General features: G+C 38.1%; 1 protein-coding gene across 6 annotated transcripts in view; it reads right to left on the bottom strand.

Annotated features, from left to right (window-relative positions):
- The window catches only part of ARHGAP32 (Rho GTPase activating protein 32), a 263,606-nt gene that overhangs the window by 144,870 nt on the left and 100,276 nt on the right, over positions 1 to 18,460 (bottom strand). For 5 of the 6 annotated variants that reach the window (XM_053594093.1, XM_053594099.1, XM_053594095.1 and 2 more), the window contains exons 3-5: positions 4,689 to 4,780; positions 3,058 to 3,099; positions 2,354 to 2,438 (exon numbers count right to left, since the gene is read on the bottom strand). In XM_053594093.1, the coding sequence (XP_053450068.1) occupies positions 2,354 to 2,438; positions 3,058 to 3,099; positions 4,689 to 4,780 (219 nt within the window). The remainder of the gene's footprint in view (positions 1 to 2,353; positions 2,439 to 3,057; positions 3,100 to 4,688; positions 4,781 to 18,460) is intronic. The other variant, XM_053594100.1, reaches the window with a different exon arrangement.

The raw sequence follows: 18,460 nt of genomic DNA, 5'->3' as shown, positions 1-18,460 counted from the left end.
TAGATTCTGCCAATCCCTGAACATGGTATGTTTTTCCATCTCTTTACATCCTGTTATTTCCTTCTTCAGCATTCCAGAATTCACTCTGTGGAGGTCTTTCACCAACTTAATTAAACATATTCCTAAGTATCTTATTTTCTTTGTTACTATTGTGAAGGATATAGCTATTTAATTTGGTTCTCAGCTTGACTGTTGTTGGCGTCTATAAATGCTACTGACTTGTGTACACTGACTTTGTAACCAGAGACTTTACTGAATTTATCAATTCCAAGAAGCTCTTTGCAGAATCTCGGGGGTTTTCTAGAGGTCAGATCCCACCATCAGCAAAGAGCGATAGTTCACCCTCTTCTTTCCCCACCTGGATGTCCTTTATTTCCTTCTCTTGTCTGATTGCTCTGGCTAGGACCCAGAACTATGTTGAACAAAGTGGTGACTGTGGGCAACCTTGTCTGGATCCAGTTCTACGTGGGGATGCTTTCAAACTTTCCCTATTCAGTATGAAGTTGGCTGTGGGTTTGCTACATATGCCTTTTATAATTTTAACGTAAGTCCCATCTGTGCCTATTTTGTTGAGTACTCTTAAAAGGTGTTAATTGTGTCAAATGCTTTCTCTGCATCTATTGAGTGGATCATACAATCTTGTTTTTTACTTCTATTCATGTGAGGCATTACAATTATAGATTTGCTTATGCTGAACCACACTGCATCTCTGGAATGAACCCCACTTTGTTGTGGTGAATTTTTTTTGATGTGCAGGTGAACTCAATTTGTGAGGATTTTACTGAGAATTTTTGCATCTATATTCATAAGGGATACTGGTCTATAGTTTTCTTTTTTTGTTAAGTCATTTCCTGGCTTTGGTATCAAGATGTTATCAGCTTCATAAAACATGATGGGGAGAATTATTCATTTTTGAAGTTGTGGAGTAATTTCTGTAGGATAGGCACCCGTTCTTCTTTGTAAGTTTTGTAAAATTCAGGTATGAACTGCAAACCAGTAGGTAGGTCACTATGAACGTTTTGAGACAGACTGTGCTATGCCCCATTATTTCACTTCTAAGTGATTAGCAATCCTCTTGCTTCAGTTTCCCAAGTAGCCAAGACTATAGGTAACAGCATCCTTTTCTGATTCACTCATCCAGCTTCAACTTACTCAGCCTATGGGTGTTGCTGGGAGGGCTTCATTTTTTTCCAGCCATATGGATGTTTCATTTCTTGTTATTTTGTATATCTCAAAACTTTCATAATGACTCATATGCAATCTCTATGGAAAGTATTATGGAGATTCCTCAAAAGAACTGAAAGCTGACCTACCACTTAATCCAGCTATCCCACTACTGGGTATTTACCCAAAGGGAAAAAAAAGACACTTTATACAAAAGACACTTGCACTAGAATGTTTATAGCAGCACAATTCACAATTGCAAAGATGTGAAAACAACCCCAGTGCCCATCAAAACATAAGTGAATTAACAAAACATGGTATATGTATACTACAGAGGACTATTTCGCCACAAAAAAACAAATGGTGAACTAATACCTTTTGTAACAACCTACATGGAACTAAAGATGATTCTTCCCATTGAAATATCACAAGAATAGAAAAACAAATTAATCGATTAATACTTACGTACACATATAAAAATAATACTCATCAAATTCAAATAGGTGGGTGGGATGGGTAAATTACACCAAACCTGTACAGTGCACCCTGGGGTAATGGGCACACTTGTAACTTTGACTCAAATGATACAAAAGCAATTTATGGAAACAAAATATTTGTACCCTGATAATGTTATGAAATAAAATAACCATAATCTGGCATTTTAAGTATTTTCATAATGTTTTCACATTAGGCTGCCAATGACTCACAATAAGAGCAAAGTATCTAATTAGCGCAATGGCAAGAAGTTACATTCAATAATGTATATGTAAAGTGCAAAGGCCAGTAACAGCCAAGACATTTCTAAACAGGAATCAAGTAAGAGCACTTGTGCCCATCGAGTATCTACACTCAGAGGAATCAACTAAGACAAGGTGGTGTTAACAAGGTCACATGACTTCAGAACAGAAAGCCACTACGTAAGTCCATGGACATAAGGGCATCATAAATGACAAAGGAAAACAGAAAGGACTGATTTTCCTCAACTGATAGATGCTAGTGTGATGGTCAATTTTAGGTGGCAACTGGGCATCAAGTTTAGTCAACAGAATAATAGTTTTCATGTCAATTAATAAAATAGTAATAGGCAGAACCTACTTTAACATTTCATCTATCAGACAGATATAGGCAGAAAGATATCGATAAATATATAGCTCTCTTAATTCAGGTTGTAGGAAATTTTCAAATATACCTGTATGCTGCCGAACTCAACATTCTCATAATGGAAATGTGCACATTCAGCCATCTTCGGAAAGTGACCCTTAGTGAAAGGTAACCTGAAGTACATGAAAATAAATAAGAAATGAGATCGCGGAACAGTCAAAATCACTAAGCCAAAGGGGAAACTACAATGGATTTAAGAGCTCATGCAGGGCGGCGCCTGTGACTCAGTGAGTAGGGCGCCAGCCCCACATACCGGAGGTGGTGGGTTCAAACCCAGCCCCAGCCCCAGCCCCGGCCAAACTGCAACAAAAAATAGCCAGGCGTTGTGGCGGGCGCCTATAGTCCCAGCTACTCAGGAGGCTGAAGCAAGAGAATCGACTAAGCCCAAGAGCTGGAGATTGCTGTGAGCTGTGCCGCCACAGCACTCTGCCAAGGGTGACAAAGTGAGACTCTGTCTCTTTAAAAAAAAAAAAAAAAAGAAAGAAAGAAAAGAAAAAAAATGAGCTCATGCAAGTAAAAGTATTTAAAAGCACATGCATCTGAGCCAAATGAATATTTAGTGCACAAATCAAAATCAAAAATAAAAGAGCATCACTATAATGTCTTAATATTGATATAAGTCAATGCCTACAGAAAACTGTACTTTCAGCAAATGTCATAGAAACTGATTGTAAACAGCCAGCTTCTAACCAGAAGCAGATTCCCAACACAAAATACAAAACCAGACTTTACCTGTGAACGTTGTCACAGCCCATCAGTCCTGGGGTGGTGGACCTGGATGCAGAATTAACATTTTTATCCTTGTCTTTCCTCTACTAACACATGAAACATAACTATCTAACTCTTTACCAAGTGAAAAGATGATTTTTCTGTTTAGAACAGAATGGGAAGGCCTCTTTGCCTACTACAGCGGTTCTCAACCTGTGGGTCGCAACCCACAGGAACTGTATTAAAGGGCCGCGGCATTAGGAAGATTGAGAACCACTGGCCTACTTGCTACAGCAACTGAGGCCAGTTTGCTGTCTATGGTGAATGTATCTTGCTGTATAAACTTTCTTATTCTGTAAACCTTTTTTTTCCTCAATAAACTTTGTTTCACACTTCAAACATAAACTGTCAGCCTGAGCAAGAGAAAGAGCCCATCTCTAGTAAAATTAGAAAAACTAGCCAAGCACTGTGGCTGGCCCCTGTAATCCCAGCTACTCGGCAGGCTGGGGCAAGAAGATCTCTTGAGCCCTAGAGTTTGAGGCTGCTGTGAGCTATGTCTCCACAGCACTCTAGCCTGGGGCAACAGAGTAAGACTCTCTCAAAAAACAAAACTGAATGGGATATCTTCAGGTACAAGCTGAGTATCCCTTATCCATAACTCACAAGACCAAAAACTTGTAGACTTGGGATTATTTTCTGGCTTTAGTATATCTGCATACACACATGGGGTATTCTGAGGATGACACTCAAATCTTAAAATGAAATTCATTTATGTTTTACATACGTCTTATACACTAGCCTGAACGTAGTGCTATACAATATTTTTAATAATTTTGTGCATGAAAAAGAAGTTTGACTGTCAACTATCATGTTAGGTCAGGTATAAAATTTTCCATTTGTGATGTCATGCCAGCAGTCAAACTTTAGGATTTTAGAGCACTTCAGAGTTCAGATCTTCAGACTGGGGTGTTCAACCTGTATTTTACTTAACAGTCAACTCTTGCCTTGATTTTATGTTTCTTAAAGGCAAACCTGAAATCTAGCAATCTTATAACCAAACAAAGCTGATTTTTCTGAATAAACAAGAACTTGTATTAAAGGTGCAAAAGGGGGGCCAAGTGCAGTGACTCACACCTGTAATCCCAGCACTCTAGGAGGCCATGGCGGGAAGATCACTTGAGCTCACAAGTTTAAGACCAGCCTGAGCAAGAGTGAGATCCCTGTCTCTGATAAAAATGAAAAACTGAGGCAAGAGGATGGCTTGAGCCCAAGAGTTTGAGGTTGCTGTGAGCTGTGACGCCACAGTAGTCCACCAAGGGTGACAAAGTGAGACTCTGTCTCAAACAAAATAAATAAATAAATAAAGGTACTAAAAAGGACATACTTGGATCATACCTGTTCAACAAATGCAACATAATAGACAATGACACAAGGTGTTTCAAGAAAAAAGTAAAGTATATTTTTAAATGAGTGGATAATCTGCAGAGCTATTCCACTACTTGGTGATTCATAACTTAAGGATTAACAGTACAATATAATGTATGCACAGTAAGAATATATTTAGTAAGGTATCTCAATAAAAGTTAAGAGAATTATAGACCCCATATCCATTTATGGAAGGAAAGCCATTTATAAATCACTCTACAGTTACTTACTTTTTCACATTTTTGACCTTCATACTGGCTGTGCTGCCACATGTCTTAAGAGGAAGATCTCCAGGAATCTCTGGAACATCTGCTCCTCTAGCCTTAAAAAAAAAAAAAAAAAGAAGATGACGACGACAAAATATTTATAACAGTCTGTTAGTATTATTAATACTTTTTTAAAAGCAGATTATAGTTAATTTTAATAGTTCTGCTGACTTTATACCAACAAAAATACTTTTTAGTTTAATAATTCTTCTTAAATTTATAACTTACTTGAGTTTTAATTATTTAAAATAAAAAATGTTCACCTAGTTTAAATATTTAGTTTTACTACATAAGGGAAAACTTTGTGGAAATAAGTTTCATGCTCTTGTAATTAAATTTCAAAACCAGCTATTACATTATGTGTTTCAATACAAACTAAAATCTCCCAAGAGGTGCTGCAGTAAAATAACCTTCATTACAAAGATTAATAAAGGTTAAAATAGTAATATGAACGTAATTAGGATTTCAAAACATGCATTTCTCACACCAAAATCTGAAAGTGACATGTATGTAATACTTCTAACTTACTCCTTAATTAAGACTGCCATAGTTTTCACAGTGTTGAATTTTTAATTTTAGGGACACATTCAGTTGCCTTCATTCAAAAATTTAAAAACTAAAAAAAATTTTTAAAGTTCCTGACACTCTGGACAAAATAAAAATCAAGTCCAAATATCTATCTTAAAAACTAATTTATGCTATAATACCTAGAATGAATAACTGAAAAACGTAAGCTGAATTAACTATTATAGGCAAATGATTTACCAAGGGAGAATATAAGCAGTTAAAGTAAGTTGAGAGGAGAATCACAAACTTGTCTAAATTTTTTTAATATTTTCTTATGAAAAAAATAGCCCAAACAGTCCATATGGTCTGAATAAATGTTTAAAAACCCCCAACTTTCCAAAGATAAAAAGTAACATGTATAAACTTATAAAAACTTGCCCTTAGTAATTCATGATCTATCAGACTCAATTTTTGTTTTTGAGGATTTTTTCCTTAACAAATTTTAACTATTTGTAAGGATTACTATTTCATGCTTGATCCTTCTTAGATAGCTTTTTATTCCTTCTTAGTGGTATTCCAATGGGAAGGGGACTGGATTTACTATATTCTTTAGTAATGGAATTGAATTATTCCATCTCACAATTACCATGTGGATCCACTGGATCTTTTTATAGAATCCTGTCTAATTTTCCTCTACCTTGAAACAGTTATTTCATAATCCAAGGTATCAATTCATCAGTACTCATTATCATTATCATGCTAAAAAGTTTGTTAAACACTAAAAAATAGAAAATAATGTTTTCAAAAAAGAGGAAAATGAGGGAATATCCAAATAAATGGATCTTTGCAAACTTTTTCGTAAAGGGCCAATTAGAAAATATTTTGGGCTTGTGGGCCTCACAGTCTCTGCCAATACTCAGCTCTGCTATGGCAAGCTCAGCAAAAGTAGCTACACATAAATGACCAGATGTGGCCACATTCCAAGAAAACTTTATTTGCAAATTCAGGCAGCCAACAAGCTGAAGTTTGCCAAAATCCTCATCTAGTTTTTATATTGTGTTGCCCAAATTATTGCTGTTTCCAAGAAGGCACCATATTTTGCCATGTACAATGCACTCCCATGTATAACAAGTACCCGCATTTTTGACATAAAACTCTGAAGAAAAAATATTCCATTTTAATTTTTAAAAGAGGGTGGAAGTGGCCTGGCAGTGGTGCCTCCTTCTCCCATAAGAAGCGCAAGACACAGAGCTGGCCGCCGCTGAGAAGACAGGAGTCAGCACGGGGGCAGGTCAGAAGTGGTCCAGACGACCCAAGCACCTGCCCTCTCCCACTGATCCCCCAGGCCCACCTTGATCCCCATCCTTTCATTTCCTGTTCCTACCTACATCCATCGGTGGAAACACGGCCACAGCTGCTCCTCTGAGAACCTGGAGGGTTTATATTCCAGGAAGCTGGTGTGAGGGGTCCTGCAGGGCTGGCCCTGTCCTTTCCAGGCTGCATTGTCTCTCATGCATCTGACCCCATTCTGAGCCCCCACCCCCCACCCCCAGGACACCATGCTGAGAAGAAAACCTTCCTGCATGACATCCTAGTGAAGTTCTGTGCATTGGTATTTCTAGACCATGACCTATTTGAGCTACCACGACCTTGGGCACTCAGTAAGGTCAGAATGAACAACACGGGCCTTTCCCAAACTTGCAAACTCTACAAATGACCCAGAAGACTGTTAAGATGGGACTCCTGAACCACACCCAAATATATGCTATCAACTCTCTTGGAGAAAGACCTGGGTATTCATTCCATTAACAAGCATCCTGGATGGGTTCTACCTACTGGCAAGTTTGGAAAATTACATCAACTTAATACCTTGGGGATTCACACAAGTCACAGGCTCAAAATTACAATCTATAAAAACCCCTGAGCTTTTGTGCTTCACTGCTAAGTATCCTCACAGAAACTTCATGGGGACTGAGGTCACAACAGTGGGCTACTAGTAGAACTGGGTCTCAGAACCCAGGTCTCGCAGACCCCAGCTCAGGGATCTTCCTCCTCAAGGCAGGTTCCTGGGAGGGCCTGAGAATGGGCCAGCTGCCCAAGAGCCACGGCAGCCTAGAAAGGGCAGCAATCCACTCTCAGGATCCCCAGGGAGGCAGGGCTAGCCCTGGCCCCTCATACCAGCTTCCCAGGAAATAAGCCTGCCAGGATTCTCAGCAGAGTGACTGCGGCCATGCTCCCTCCCACCAACAAACAAGGGAGGAATAGTAAATGAGAGAAGTGGGGATAAGGATGGACCAGGAGTGGACAGACGGGGGGAGGTCAGGCACTCAGCTCTCTACCAGTCTCACCTGCCACCTAGGCTCGCTCCTTGCTTCTCTGAAGTGGTTGGCTCTGTGCCTCTAGCAAGACAAGGAGGCACCACTGTATGGTCACTTTTGCCCTCGTTTTGCTGAGGTCCCAATGCTAACTGTCACCTGCCATCAGCAACATGCCTGCTTCTAAGACAGTGGCAGTGTCCAGTGCAATTGGCCGAGCAGGCTGAAGGTTCCTGCAGCTGCAGTGCCTGCCTAGTGAGGGGGTGGCCAGGGAGGGGCATAGCACAGAGGGGGTGTGATTATTATATCCCAGGGTATTATTTTGCATTCAGATATCATTATTGATTTCTAGAGTTACACTTTCAAGGCATAAGCATAAACAAAAGAATTAATAACATTTATATAGATATGGAATTGGTAGCGCCCATGTAAACGCACACTCTTATTTTCCCTCAAAAATTTGGGCAAAAAGTATACATCATACACGGTAAAATACAGTATTTTAAAAGTTTGAACACACCATCTTTGTAATTTTCATTTCCCTTTCATTGAATATATTCACTAATGCAATAGTTTTCATTTTCATTCCATAATACAAAAGAGAAAAAACTGACAATTGTATTTTACAATTGTAAGAAATATCAAAACGTGGACACAGAGACAATAGTACTCTAGACCAGAGATGTACGACCTTTTTTTTTCTATGCCACGCATCAAAAGACTACAAGTTGTCTCAGGTCACAATTAACACACAAACACTAACTAAAGCTGATCAGCAAAAAAAAGCTGACCAGGCACACTTTCTGCGACATCCAACCCCACAGATGAGCAAAACAGTCCTCACAAGTCAGCATGTTGCCCTCAGCTTGCAAGGGGAACACCCCTGCTCTAAACTGCATAAAAATCATCATGTTCATATCTCTGAGGAATATAGCATAGCTTTAAGAATTTACTAAACAGAATACATTCTAAGGACAAAAAGTAAATATGGTATTCTCCTCCAGTGAGAGTTACTCACCTGAAAGGAATGAATTATGCAATGTTCCACAACAACCCGAATCTCCTTTTTTGCTTTAAAAAAGTGTGACACATCACAAAGTCTCAAAACTGCAGATGCTGGTGTGGATGTGGAGGGAAGGGAACACATTTACACTGCTGGTGGGACTGCAAACACACACAACGTTTTGGAAGGAAGTATGAAGAACCCTCAAATAACTCAAACTAATTCTCCCATTTGATCCTGCAATTCCATTACTGGGCATCTACCCAGAAGAAAAAAATCCTTTTATCATAAGGACATTTGCACTAGAATGTTTATTGCAGCTCAATTTACAATTACCAAAAGGTGGAAACAACCTAAATGCCCATCAACCCAGGAATGCATCAATGAGCTGTGGTATACATACACCATGGAATACTTCTATTCAGCCATTAAGAAGATGGAGATTTTACAACTTTTGTATTAACATGGATTGAGGTAGAACACATTTTTCTTAGTAAAGTGTCACAAGAATGGAGAAGCAAGAATACAATGTATTTAATTCTAATATGAAGGCAGTAAATGATGTAATACATGGTGGGGGGAGGGGAATGAGCAGAGCAGGGAGAGGGATTGGGGGTCACAGTGGATGGCACACCTCTCAGGGGTGCGACAAAATTATAAGAGGGCATTTACCTAACAAATGCAATCAGGGTAACCTAATTCTTTGCACCCTCAATGAATCCCAAACAATTAAAAAAAATTAAAAATACTTTTATTTAGACACTGAAAAATAAGAAGTGTGACAATACTCTTTCATATTTTATAATGTTTGTGCACCAAAATTTACTTGATATAAGAGGTTTATTATGCTAAATTCTTATTAAGATGTATAAAAATTCCAAGCATATTCTGGCCACTCACTATATTTTTGTGAATAAATACAACACTTTAACATAACCAAAGTAATATCATTTACTCTACTGAGAAAGAAGCAAATAGAAGTGAAAATAATAGCACTATTAATCACCAGGTAAACTATTATTTTCACCTACCTACTCAAAATAAATTGCCCATGCTCAATATCAAAGATAAAGAAAATTCTAGTACACTAAGTCATACTCGTTCGAATGAAATTTTTCCTACTTATTCATCACCTAATTATGCTTCCAAAATAGAAGTATTATAGCAACACAAACACAGCACCATCCCACAACAGAAATGTAAAGACACAGCAGAAGGCAACCAAATGTGTGTTCATAAAGCACATGCCACGCCATGTACACTCAACTGCAAGTTTATCTCCAACAATAAACCTACTTCCTAGAAGGTTAGACAGTTTCATTCTTTCAAATACAAACATCAGATACAAAGGATAACTCCAAAATATTTAAGAGAATTAACAGATTAAATAAATAACAACCTTTATTTCCATACTTCCTACCTTCACTTTTACACCTCTTGTTTTCACTATGTAATTCAATATGTAAATTACATGTCATACAACCCTATCCTCAAAATCCAACTCAAATCCATATACTCCATTTAAGCCTATCCCAATAACTTTGCCAAATACTAACATTTTCCTTTATTAATCTTCCATAAGTGCATACTATATATAGTACCTTGAAACATCTTTTTTTAATTTTTTTGAAATATCTCATTATACTTTTATTCACATTTTATTGCATATTGCCTTGTATCATTATCCAATCAAAGGCTTTTCCAATCATTAAGAGAATAAAATCCTTGACCCCGAGACAATGAAATGACATGTGTACACATTTCAGTAGTATATGGGATCACCAGCCTCTATGACAACACTAAAATTTAGCACCATTCCAAGGAAAATGAAAGAAACTCAGTATTGTTAACTATCCTAGAAAAACAAATAAAGCTTTTATCTCTCATTTTTAATTCCCCTGGATAATAAATACTATCTGTGAAAGTCTACAGATAAGAACATAAAATTACATTTAATGTTTCTATTTTTATGATGAAAAATATTTTACTATATTTTTTTTTTCCTTAAAAGACGGAGTCTCACTTTATTGCCCTCGGTAAAGTGTCATTGTATCACAGCTCACAGCAACCTGCAACTCCTGGGCTTAAGCTATACTCTTGCCTCAGCCTCCTAAGTAGCTGTGACTACAGGTACCTGCCACAATACCCAGCTATTTTGTTGTTGTGGTGGTGGTTTGGCCAGGGCTGGGCTCGAACCTGCCACCCTCGGTATGGGGCCAGCGCCCTACCCACTGAGCCACAGGCGCCACCCTACTCTTACTATTTTGATGTACATTGCTGAATGATCCTCTAAAAAGCCTGATCTAATTAGGCTGACTATGCTGACTATGTCAAAGATGCCTATTTTGTCACAAGCTCACAAACACTGAATATTACCAATCTTTGTGTCAATCTGATAGGATTACTTCTTTGCCTTTCTTTTACAATTAACAAAGCAAAAGAGTACAATACAATCTCACATCTTTAGTGGGTATCTATGTCTACTATTTTGTATAATATATTTTTATTCTTACATTCTGTATTTTTGAGTTTTCTTTTTTTGTTTGTTTTGTTTTGCGGTTTGGCCAGGGCCGGGTTTGAATCTGCAGCCTTTGGTATATGGGGCTGGCGCCCTACTCACTGAGCCACAGGTGCCACCCGAGATTTTTTTCAAAAATTAAGTTAAAGGCTCTGCTCCTGTAGGACAGTGATTATGGGGCTGGCCACATACACCGAGGCTGGCAGGTTCAAACCAGCCCAAGCCAGCTCAACAACAATACAAATCCAACAACAACAAAAATAGCCAGGCATGGTGACGGGCACCTGTAGTCCCAGCTACTTGGGAGGCTGAGGCAAGAGAATCACTTAAGCCCAAGAGCTTGAGGTTGCTGTATCTACTGAGAGCAACATAGTGAGACTCTGTCTCAAAAAAAAAAAAAAATTAAGTTAAAGTTAGCAATATTCATCTGAATATAATATACCTAAATATTTTATTGTCATTAAAATTATACACCTGGAAGTTAGAGGCCTTCCACCTCCTATTTCCAGAGTTACTATAAAACAACACTAAACAAGCCTGTGTGGTATGAGAGAAAAAGACCGAGGATAACCCTTGGTATTACCTTATCTCTCCTCTCATTACTTAGATTAGACAACTGCCTCCAACGGGAAAAAACTGCACAGTGCAAGAGTTTTAAAGCTCTGGAGAATCCCATCTTTCTAGCCAGAGAAAACAGGAAAAGCAGCCTTGGAGAACCAAAGAGTGTGGACAAAATCCCTAATTTGAGAAAGAGCTGGGTTAAGAGCATAACAATCATTATGAAACTGAACAGATATGGAAATCACCACCTAAAACTACCCATATGAAACTTCAATCTAAACCCAACCAGACTGATGCCCCAGAAAATACAAGTCAACATTCCCCAGAGGATTCCAACAGGAGTCAGGCTCACAAATAATACTCAGAATGTCACAACATAAATTAAAATTGTTAACTATACCAAAAACAGTCAAATATGAGTAATTGCCAAAATAAAAGACAATTAAGAAATGCCAAATCTCAGATGTAATAGATATTAAAGTAATCAAAGACACCAGAACAGATACAAACATGTTCCATTAGGTACTGAAACCCATGTTACGACTAAAATTCTCTCACAAAAAATGGAAACTAAAAAAAAAAAAAAAAAAGAAGACCAAATAAAAATTTTAGAACTAAAACATGGAGTATCTCAAATAAAAAAAATACTGGCCTGGCTCAATAGGACAACGGAGATGCCAGAAAAAAGAGTGAATAGGTCAACAGACCAAAAAAAATTATCTAATCTGAAGAATAGTTTAAAAAATATTTAATTGAAAAATATGCCCATCAATATCTAAGGGAGAATATATCAAAAGATCTAACATTAATGTCTCCGAAGTCACTGAATGTGAGAAGAAATACTTTGGTATAGCAAAAAAAAGAGGAAAAATAATTCTGAAAATACTACAAATTTATTGAAAGACATATCTATAGATTCAAGATCAGAAAAAGGAAAACAGAACAGCATCAAAACAACTACATAATTAAGCTACTGAAACATACATGAACAAAACATAACTAAGCTACTGAAAACCAAATAAATGCAAAAGAAGTATCTTTACAGCCTTCAGGAAAAACAGATGCATTAGCTCCAGGTGTGGGTAATAAGGAATTTTTCATCGGGATCCAGAAGACAGTGGAACAACAAACTCTCCACCCAGAAATCAGCATCAACTGAAAATATCCTTCAGAAATAAAGTTTTAAAAATAAAGACATAATCAGAGAAGAGAAAATTATGAGAATTTGTCACCAATAAATAGGCTCTAAAAGAAATTCTAAAGAAGTTCTTCAGGTAGAAGGAAAATGATACTTCAGGAGAATTGAAATGTGGACCTTCTGATATGAAGGTAAGAGCAACAGAAATGGTAAAGAATTAGGCAAACCTAACCTAACCTTTTAATTCTCTAAACTATGTCAGCTGAAAACAAAAATTACAACACTGATACATGCAAATGTAATCTACATAAAAACTATAACAAAAAGGAGGAAAATAAAGGGTCCTATATGGTGCTAAGTTTTCTATATTCTACTTGAAATGTAAAATAATGATTTTAACTAGAATATGAAAAGTTAGTGGACTGAAACCAAGAATATATAAAAATGATATAACACTATGTTCAAGCAGATTATGCCAGGAATGCAAGGTTTGTATAACATCTAAAAACACACCAAGGTAGTTCACATCACACTAACACACTGGGATAAAATAATCAACATGATTTAATCAAGTGATCCCTGAAGCAGTAAAAATATCTGAAAAAATTCCAAACCCTGTTTGTGGGGGAAAAATGTATTAGTAAACTATGTAATAAAACATAGCCAGGAAGAACTAGAGCCACGTCATACAAGAGCAAAACAAGGATGATGCAGGCAATGAACACAGGTGCCACCCTCGTTCTCGAGGGCCTACCCAGCACATCAGAAAAGCAAAAGAAATGCAAAGTTGTGGACTGTGCACGTAAGAAATCAAAAAGAATCCACAAACTCTTAACATTAATCAACAAATTTATCAAGGTCTCTAGGCAAAAGATAAATATACAAAAAATTAACTAGATCTGTTCATACAGCAATGATCAAAAAATAAAATTTAAAAACCATCTTAAAATACCAATTAGAGTAGTATCAAAGAAAATAGCAAAAACCTAGGAATACATCTAACAAAAAATTTGAAAGACCATGCTGTGGTCTAAATGTCTGTACCACTCAAAATCTGCATGTTAAAACCTAATCCCCAAGGTGGCAGTATTGAGAGGCTGGCCCCTCAGAAGTGATTAGGTCATGAGAGCTCTCCCCTCGTGAATGGGACAGGAGATGCAGTTCAGGGGGATTCAAAGCATGAGGCATCACTGCTGCCTTAAAAAACTGAGAGGGCAGAGGACAGCCCCTACTCACACCCAGCAAGGAAACACAGGGCTCAGATTCTGCCCACATCCTGAATAAGGCAGAAAAGGGATTCTTAGGCAGTCTCCAGAGGAGACACTTTGATTTCTGCCTTAGGAGATCTGGGCAGAGAACCCAGTTCAGCCTGCCCAGACTTCTGACATACAGAATTGTGATGTCACACAAGGGTATTGGTTTAAGTCTCAAAGCTAGCTCAGCTAGCTAAGACAATTTCTTACACATATTCCATAGAAAATGAATACCAACAAAGTTGACATCTAAGAACCTAGGCACTCCTGAGTCATCTTAGGGTTTACAAGCTCCTTTGTCTCTCATGCAATTAACCCAGGACTGAAGGTAAAGGAAAGGCTCAGAAGCTCTTGTCTTCCAGCATTCCCTGAACTCCAGGGACACGCTGACTTCAGTGTTCTCCCAAAGCTCCTGCTAAAGCCTCCCTATAAGAAGCTGTTCTCTTACTTCAGCAAGGCAAACCCTGGAGGGAAGTACTAATTCCACACGCAGAGTAAGTCAGTGGGAGGAAGTACACAGATCTGACTCAGCGCAGCACTCAGCCATCCTCTCGCCCTTGTGACCCTGGATTTCAAGGGTACGTTCTACAATATGTTCCATTTCCCATTCTGTAGCTCTCAAAACCACCGTTCTATTTCCAAGAAAGAAAGGAAAATGTAATTCCTTCCCCTCTCCATGGCTGTATGTTTTTCACACCCCTTTTCCAAGGCATCCACCGCCACATCCACTAGCTAGTCTTTTGCAGAGATTCTCTTTCTTCCAGTAAAACTGCCAACTCCTTTACCTATGACCTCTCTCATAATGTATAATTGGGAATACTCAGTTCTCTGCACCGTGGCACCCTAATTATCAGGTACAATGCTAACGTTCAATGGAAAATCAAGGAAATATAAAATTATATACTGTTTACAATTATTAAAAATATCATATTCCCTGGGCGGCACTTGTGGCTCAGTGAGTAGGGTGCCGGTCCCATATGCTGGAAGTGGCAGGTTCAAAAATATCATATTCCCAGACGTTATGGGAAAGGATAACATGTCAGCAAAGCAGTATTCTATGAAACTGAAAATTTGGAGAAATTTGTATAAGAAAACGTCCTTATATGAATGTTTTATTAAAATCTTCTGCATCATAAAAGGTTTTGAATATAGCAAAATAATCTCACCATTGTGGAAATGAGATTGAGTGATTTTCTTTTTCTTTTCACTTCTCTGCATTTTCTATGTAAGCAGGGGGCGAAAGAGAGAGAAAAAAATAAGAGAAGAAAAGAGGAAACCAGAGTAAGAGAAACCAAGCAAGCAAGCTTCTTCCTCCTTCACGTATTACCTTACGCCAAGCATTTGCAAATGCATGACAACCTGTCATAAGTAAATAAGATTAGTCTATATAATTACGACATGTATTCATAATTTAGGGAAGAAAAAAATAAGAATAAAAATGTTTCTCTGGGGTGGCGCCTGTGGCTCAAGGAGTAGGGCGCCAGTCCCACATGCCGGAGGTGGCGGGTTCAAACCCAGCCCCGGCCAAAAAAAAAAAAAAGTTTCTCTGATGAAATGTACCTCACTGAGTCATCTCACTTGGAGAGATGAGCCACAGCTACAACCACAGTGGAGATAACGAGAGGGAGCCGGGCCCGGCCCCAGCCCTCCTCCTAACCTCCAGTCTTTCACTGGCACCTCTCATTTGAGAAAGGAGCCTGAGAAATGTAGTTTGTTGGCATCAGCTTTCCTGCAGCAGAGAACAGAGCAGAAGGAAGGCAAGGGATTCCAACACCAAATCCATAATATTCATTAATAAACAACAAATATTTATACAGATACAAATATCTGCAGAGATAATACATGTTTATACAAATGCCCTCACACTTTGGTAAGGCACAGTAGCCAAATAACATACATGTGTACATTAATATACACAGGATATCAACAGAATGAATAGGATTTTAATACTAAATTTTTACTATCAAGAAAAGCAAACTACTAATCAAAAGGAGTTCTTAATACTAACAATAAAAACGGGCCACAAAAAATTAACACTAAGATCACCAAACAAGCATTCATAAGGTACATCGAAATGCAATCGATATAAGTATACCTATACTACTATCACAGGAGACCAGGAATGTCCTTGTCTTCTAAGAAAAAATATTCCAGTAAAATATGCATGAGGAAAGGAAGATTTGATCACAAGTCGTCTTTATACATGAGGCTAGCAAAAAGCATCTGAAAATAAATTTGAGGGGGAAAATGATTCACCACTCTTCACTACTTTTTTTTTTGAGACAGAACCTTAAGCTATTGCCCTCGGCAGAATGCTATGACGTCACAGCTCACAGTAACCTCTAACTCCTGGGCTTAAGCGATTCTCTTGTCTCAGCCTCCCAAGTAGCTGGGACTACAGGCACCGGCTACGACACCCGGCTATTTTTTGGTTGTAGTTGTCATAGTTTGGCAGGCCTGGGCCAGATTCAAACCCGCCAGCTCTGGTGTATGTGGCTGGTGCCTTAGCTACTTGATAAGTAGCCATCCTGAATAGTGATGGAATCTCATGCCACTCTTTGCTGTGTCCTGCCCAGAACATGAATCACCTTTTCCAGCACATTCCCATGGTACATACTGCCCAGTCATTAGTATACAGGGTTCAGTACTATTTGCAGTTTTAGGTATCCACTGAGGGTCTTGGAACATAACCCCCATAAGAAGGGCTACTGTACTATAGAGAGGGAACACGTATCTATCCCAAGGACCAAAAAATAAAATAACACCTCCTCCAAAATTACTTCTCTTTTAAGATTATTCAAGAATAAACTTTGGACACATTCCCACTAAAATGGAAACGAAACATAACCGTTAGCCATTGCTGTCATCTTAGATCTGGAGATCTTCACCAGAGTAGTAAGAAAAATAAGTTGTAAGTATTGAAAAAAAGACAAGCGGAGATGATATGACGAATTAAAATAAGACTCTTGTGATATTAATTCAAAAGAACAGAAGAGATTCCAAAAAGATCTATGCATTTATTAAAATTTGGGATATGATAGAAACAGCATCAGCTGAGGACATAATGGGACGATTTTAAAAAATGATTTAAAGGTAATTTGTTCTCCAAGGGGGAGAAAATAGACCATGATCTATAAAAATAAAATGCACGGAGATTAAAAACAGGAACATGAGAAGGCTATATTCCAGCGGTTCTCAACCTGTGGGTCGCGACCCACAGGAACTGTGTTAAAGGGCCACGGCATTAAGAAGGCTGAGAACCACTGCTGTATTCTAAACAGTTATTACCTTGGGACGCATCCTGTAATAGCTTCCTGTAATAGCTTCAAAACTGCTTGGCAATTCTGCTCATGAGTATGTATGCTCAGGAAATACGTACCAGGATATTAATAACAGCCTGATTTGTAGTAGACAGAAATGGAACAAAATGGAGAATTCTTGACAGAATACTGTATGTCTGTCAAATACAACAAATGTTATCAACATTTATTAACAGATCTGAAAAATCATGTTGAGGGGAATCAAGTTGCAGCATGACACATACAGTACAATGATTTTTTTGTAAATTCTAATTAAAACTTCCCTCGCCAAATTCAGTGCTATATACTGGTAATGGGCACATATATGTATATAAATGTTTTTGGAATGAATTGGAAGGATACAGACAATTATGGTCACTGTGAGGAGGAGAGAAGTGAAGGGAGTTGAGTGTGGGAGGTGAGGTAGGTATTGGTTAAAGGGGACTTCAGCTTTTTTTTTTTTTTTTTTTTTCTCTGAAAACTTTTATTTTCCTCTGAGTATTTCAATGATTTCTTTCCTGATTCTTCACAGCAGCAGCATCAAATTTAATTATAGCATTTTTTTCACTGCTTTAATTTTAACTTCTATGTTCTTTAGCTCACTAACTTTATAACCTTACTTTCCCACTTTTTTATTCTTTTTTTTTTTATTTTTATTTTTTTTTATTAAATCATAACTGTATACAATGATATGATTATGGGGCATCATACACTCACTTCATAAACCATTTGACACATTTTTATCACAGTGGTTAACATAGCCTTTCCGGAACTTTTTATGTAAATATTCATTTCTCTTTAAAAAGACTGCAAGTATGGGCGGCGCCTGTGGCTCGGTCGGTGGGGCGCCGGCCCCATATACCGAGGGTGGCGGGTTCAAGCCCAGGCCCGGCCAAACTGCAACCAAAAAAAAAAAAATAGCCGGGCGTTGTGGCGGGCGCCTGTAGTCCCAGCTACTCGGGAGGCTGAGGCAAGAGAATCGCTTAAGCCCCGGAGTTGGAGGTTGCTGTGAGCTGTGTGAGGCCACGGCACTCTACCGAGGGCCATAAAGTGAGACTCTGTCTCTACAAAAAAAAAAAAAAAAAAAGACTGCAAGTATATATAAAGATACTAGTTGATTCTGGATTGTGGTATATGGATAT

The sequence above is a fragment of the Nycticebus coucang genome, chromosome 6 (genome assembly GCF_027406575.1).
Source record: "Nycticebus coucang isolate mNycCou1 chromosome 6, mNycCou1.pri, whole genome shotgun sequence".
NCBI lineage: Eukaryota > Metazoa > Chordata > Mammalia > Primates > Lorisidae > Nycticebus > Nycticebus coucang.
The sequence above is the reverse complement of the archived record's forward strand: the minus strand, read 5'-3'. Positions and strand labels throughout refer to the sequence as shown.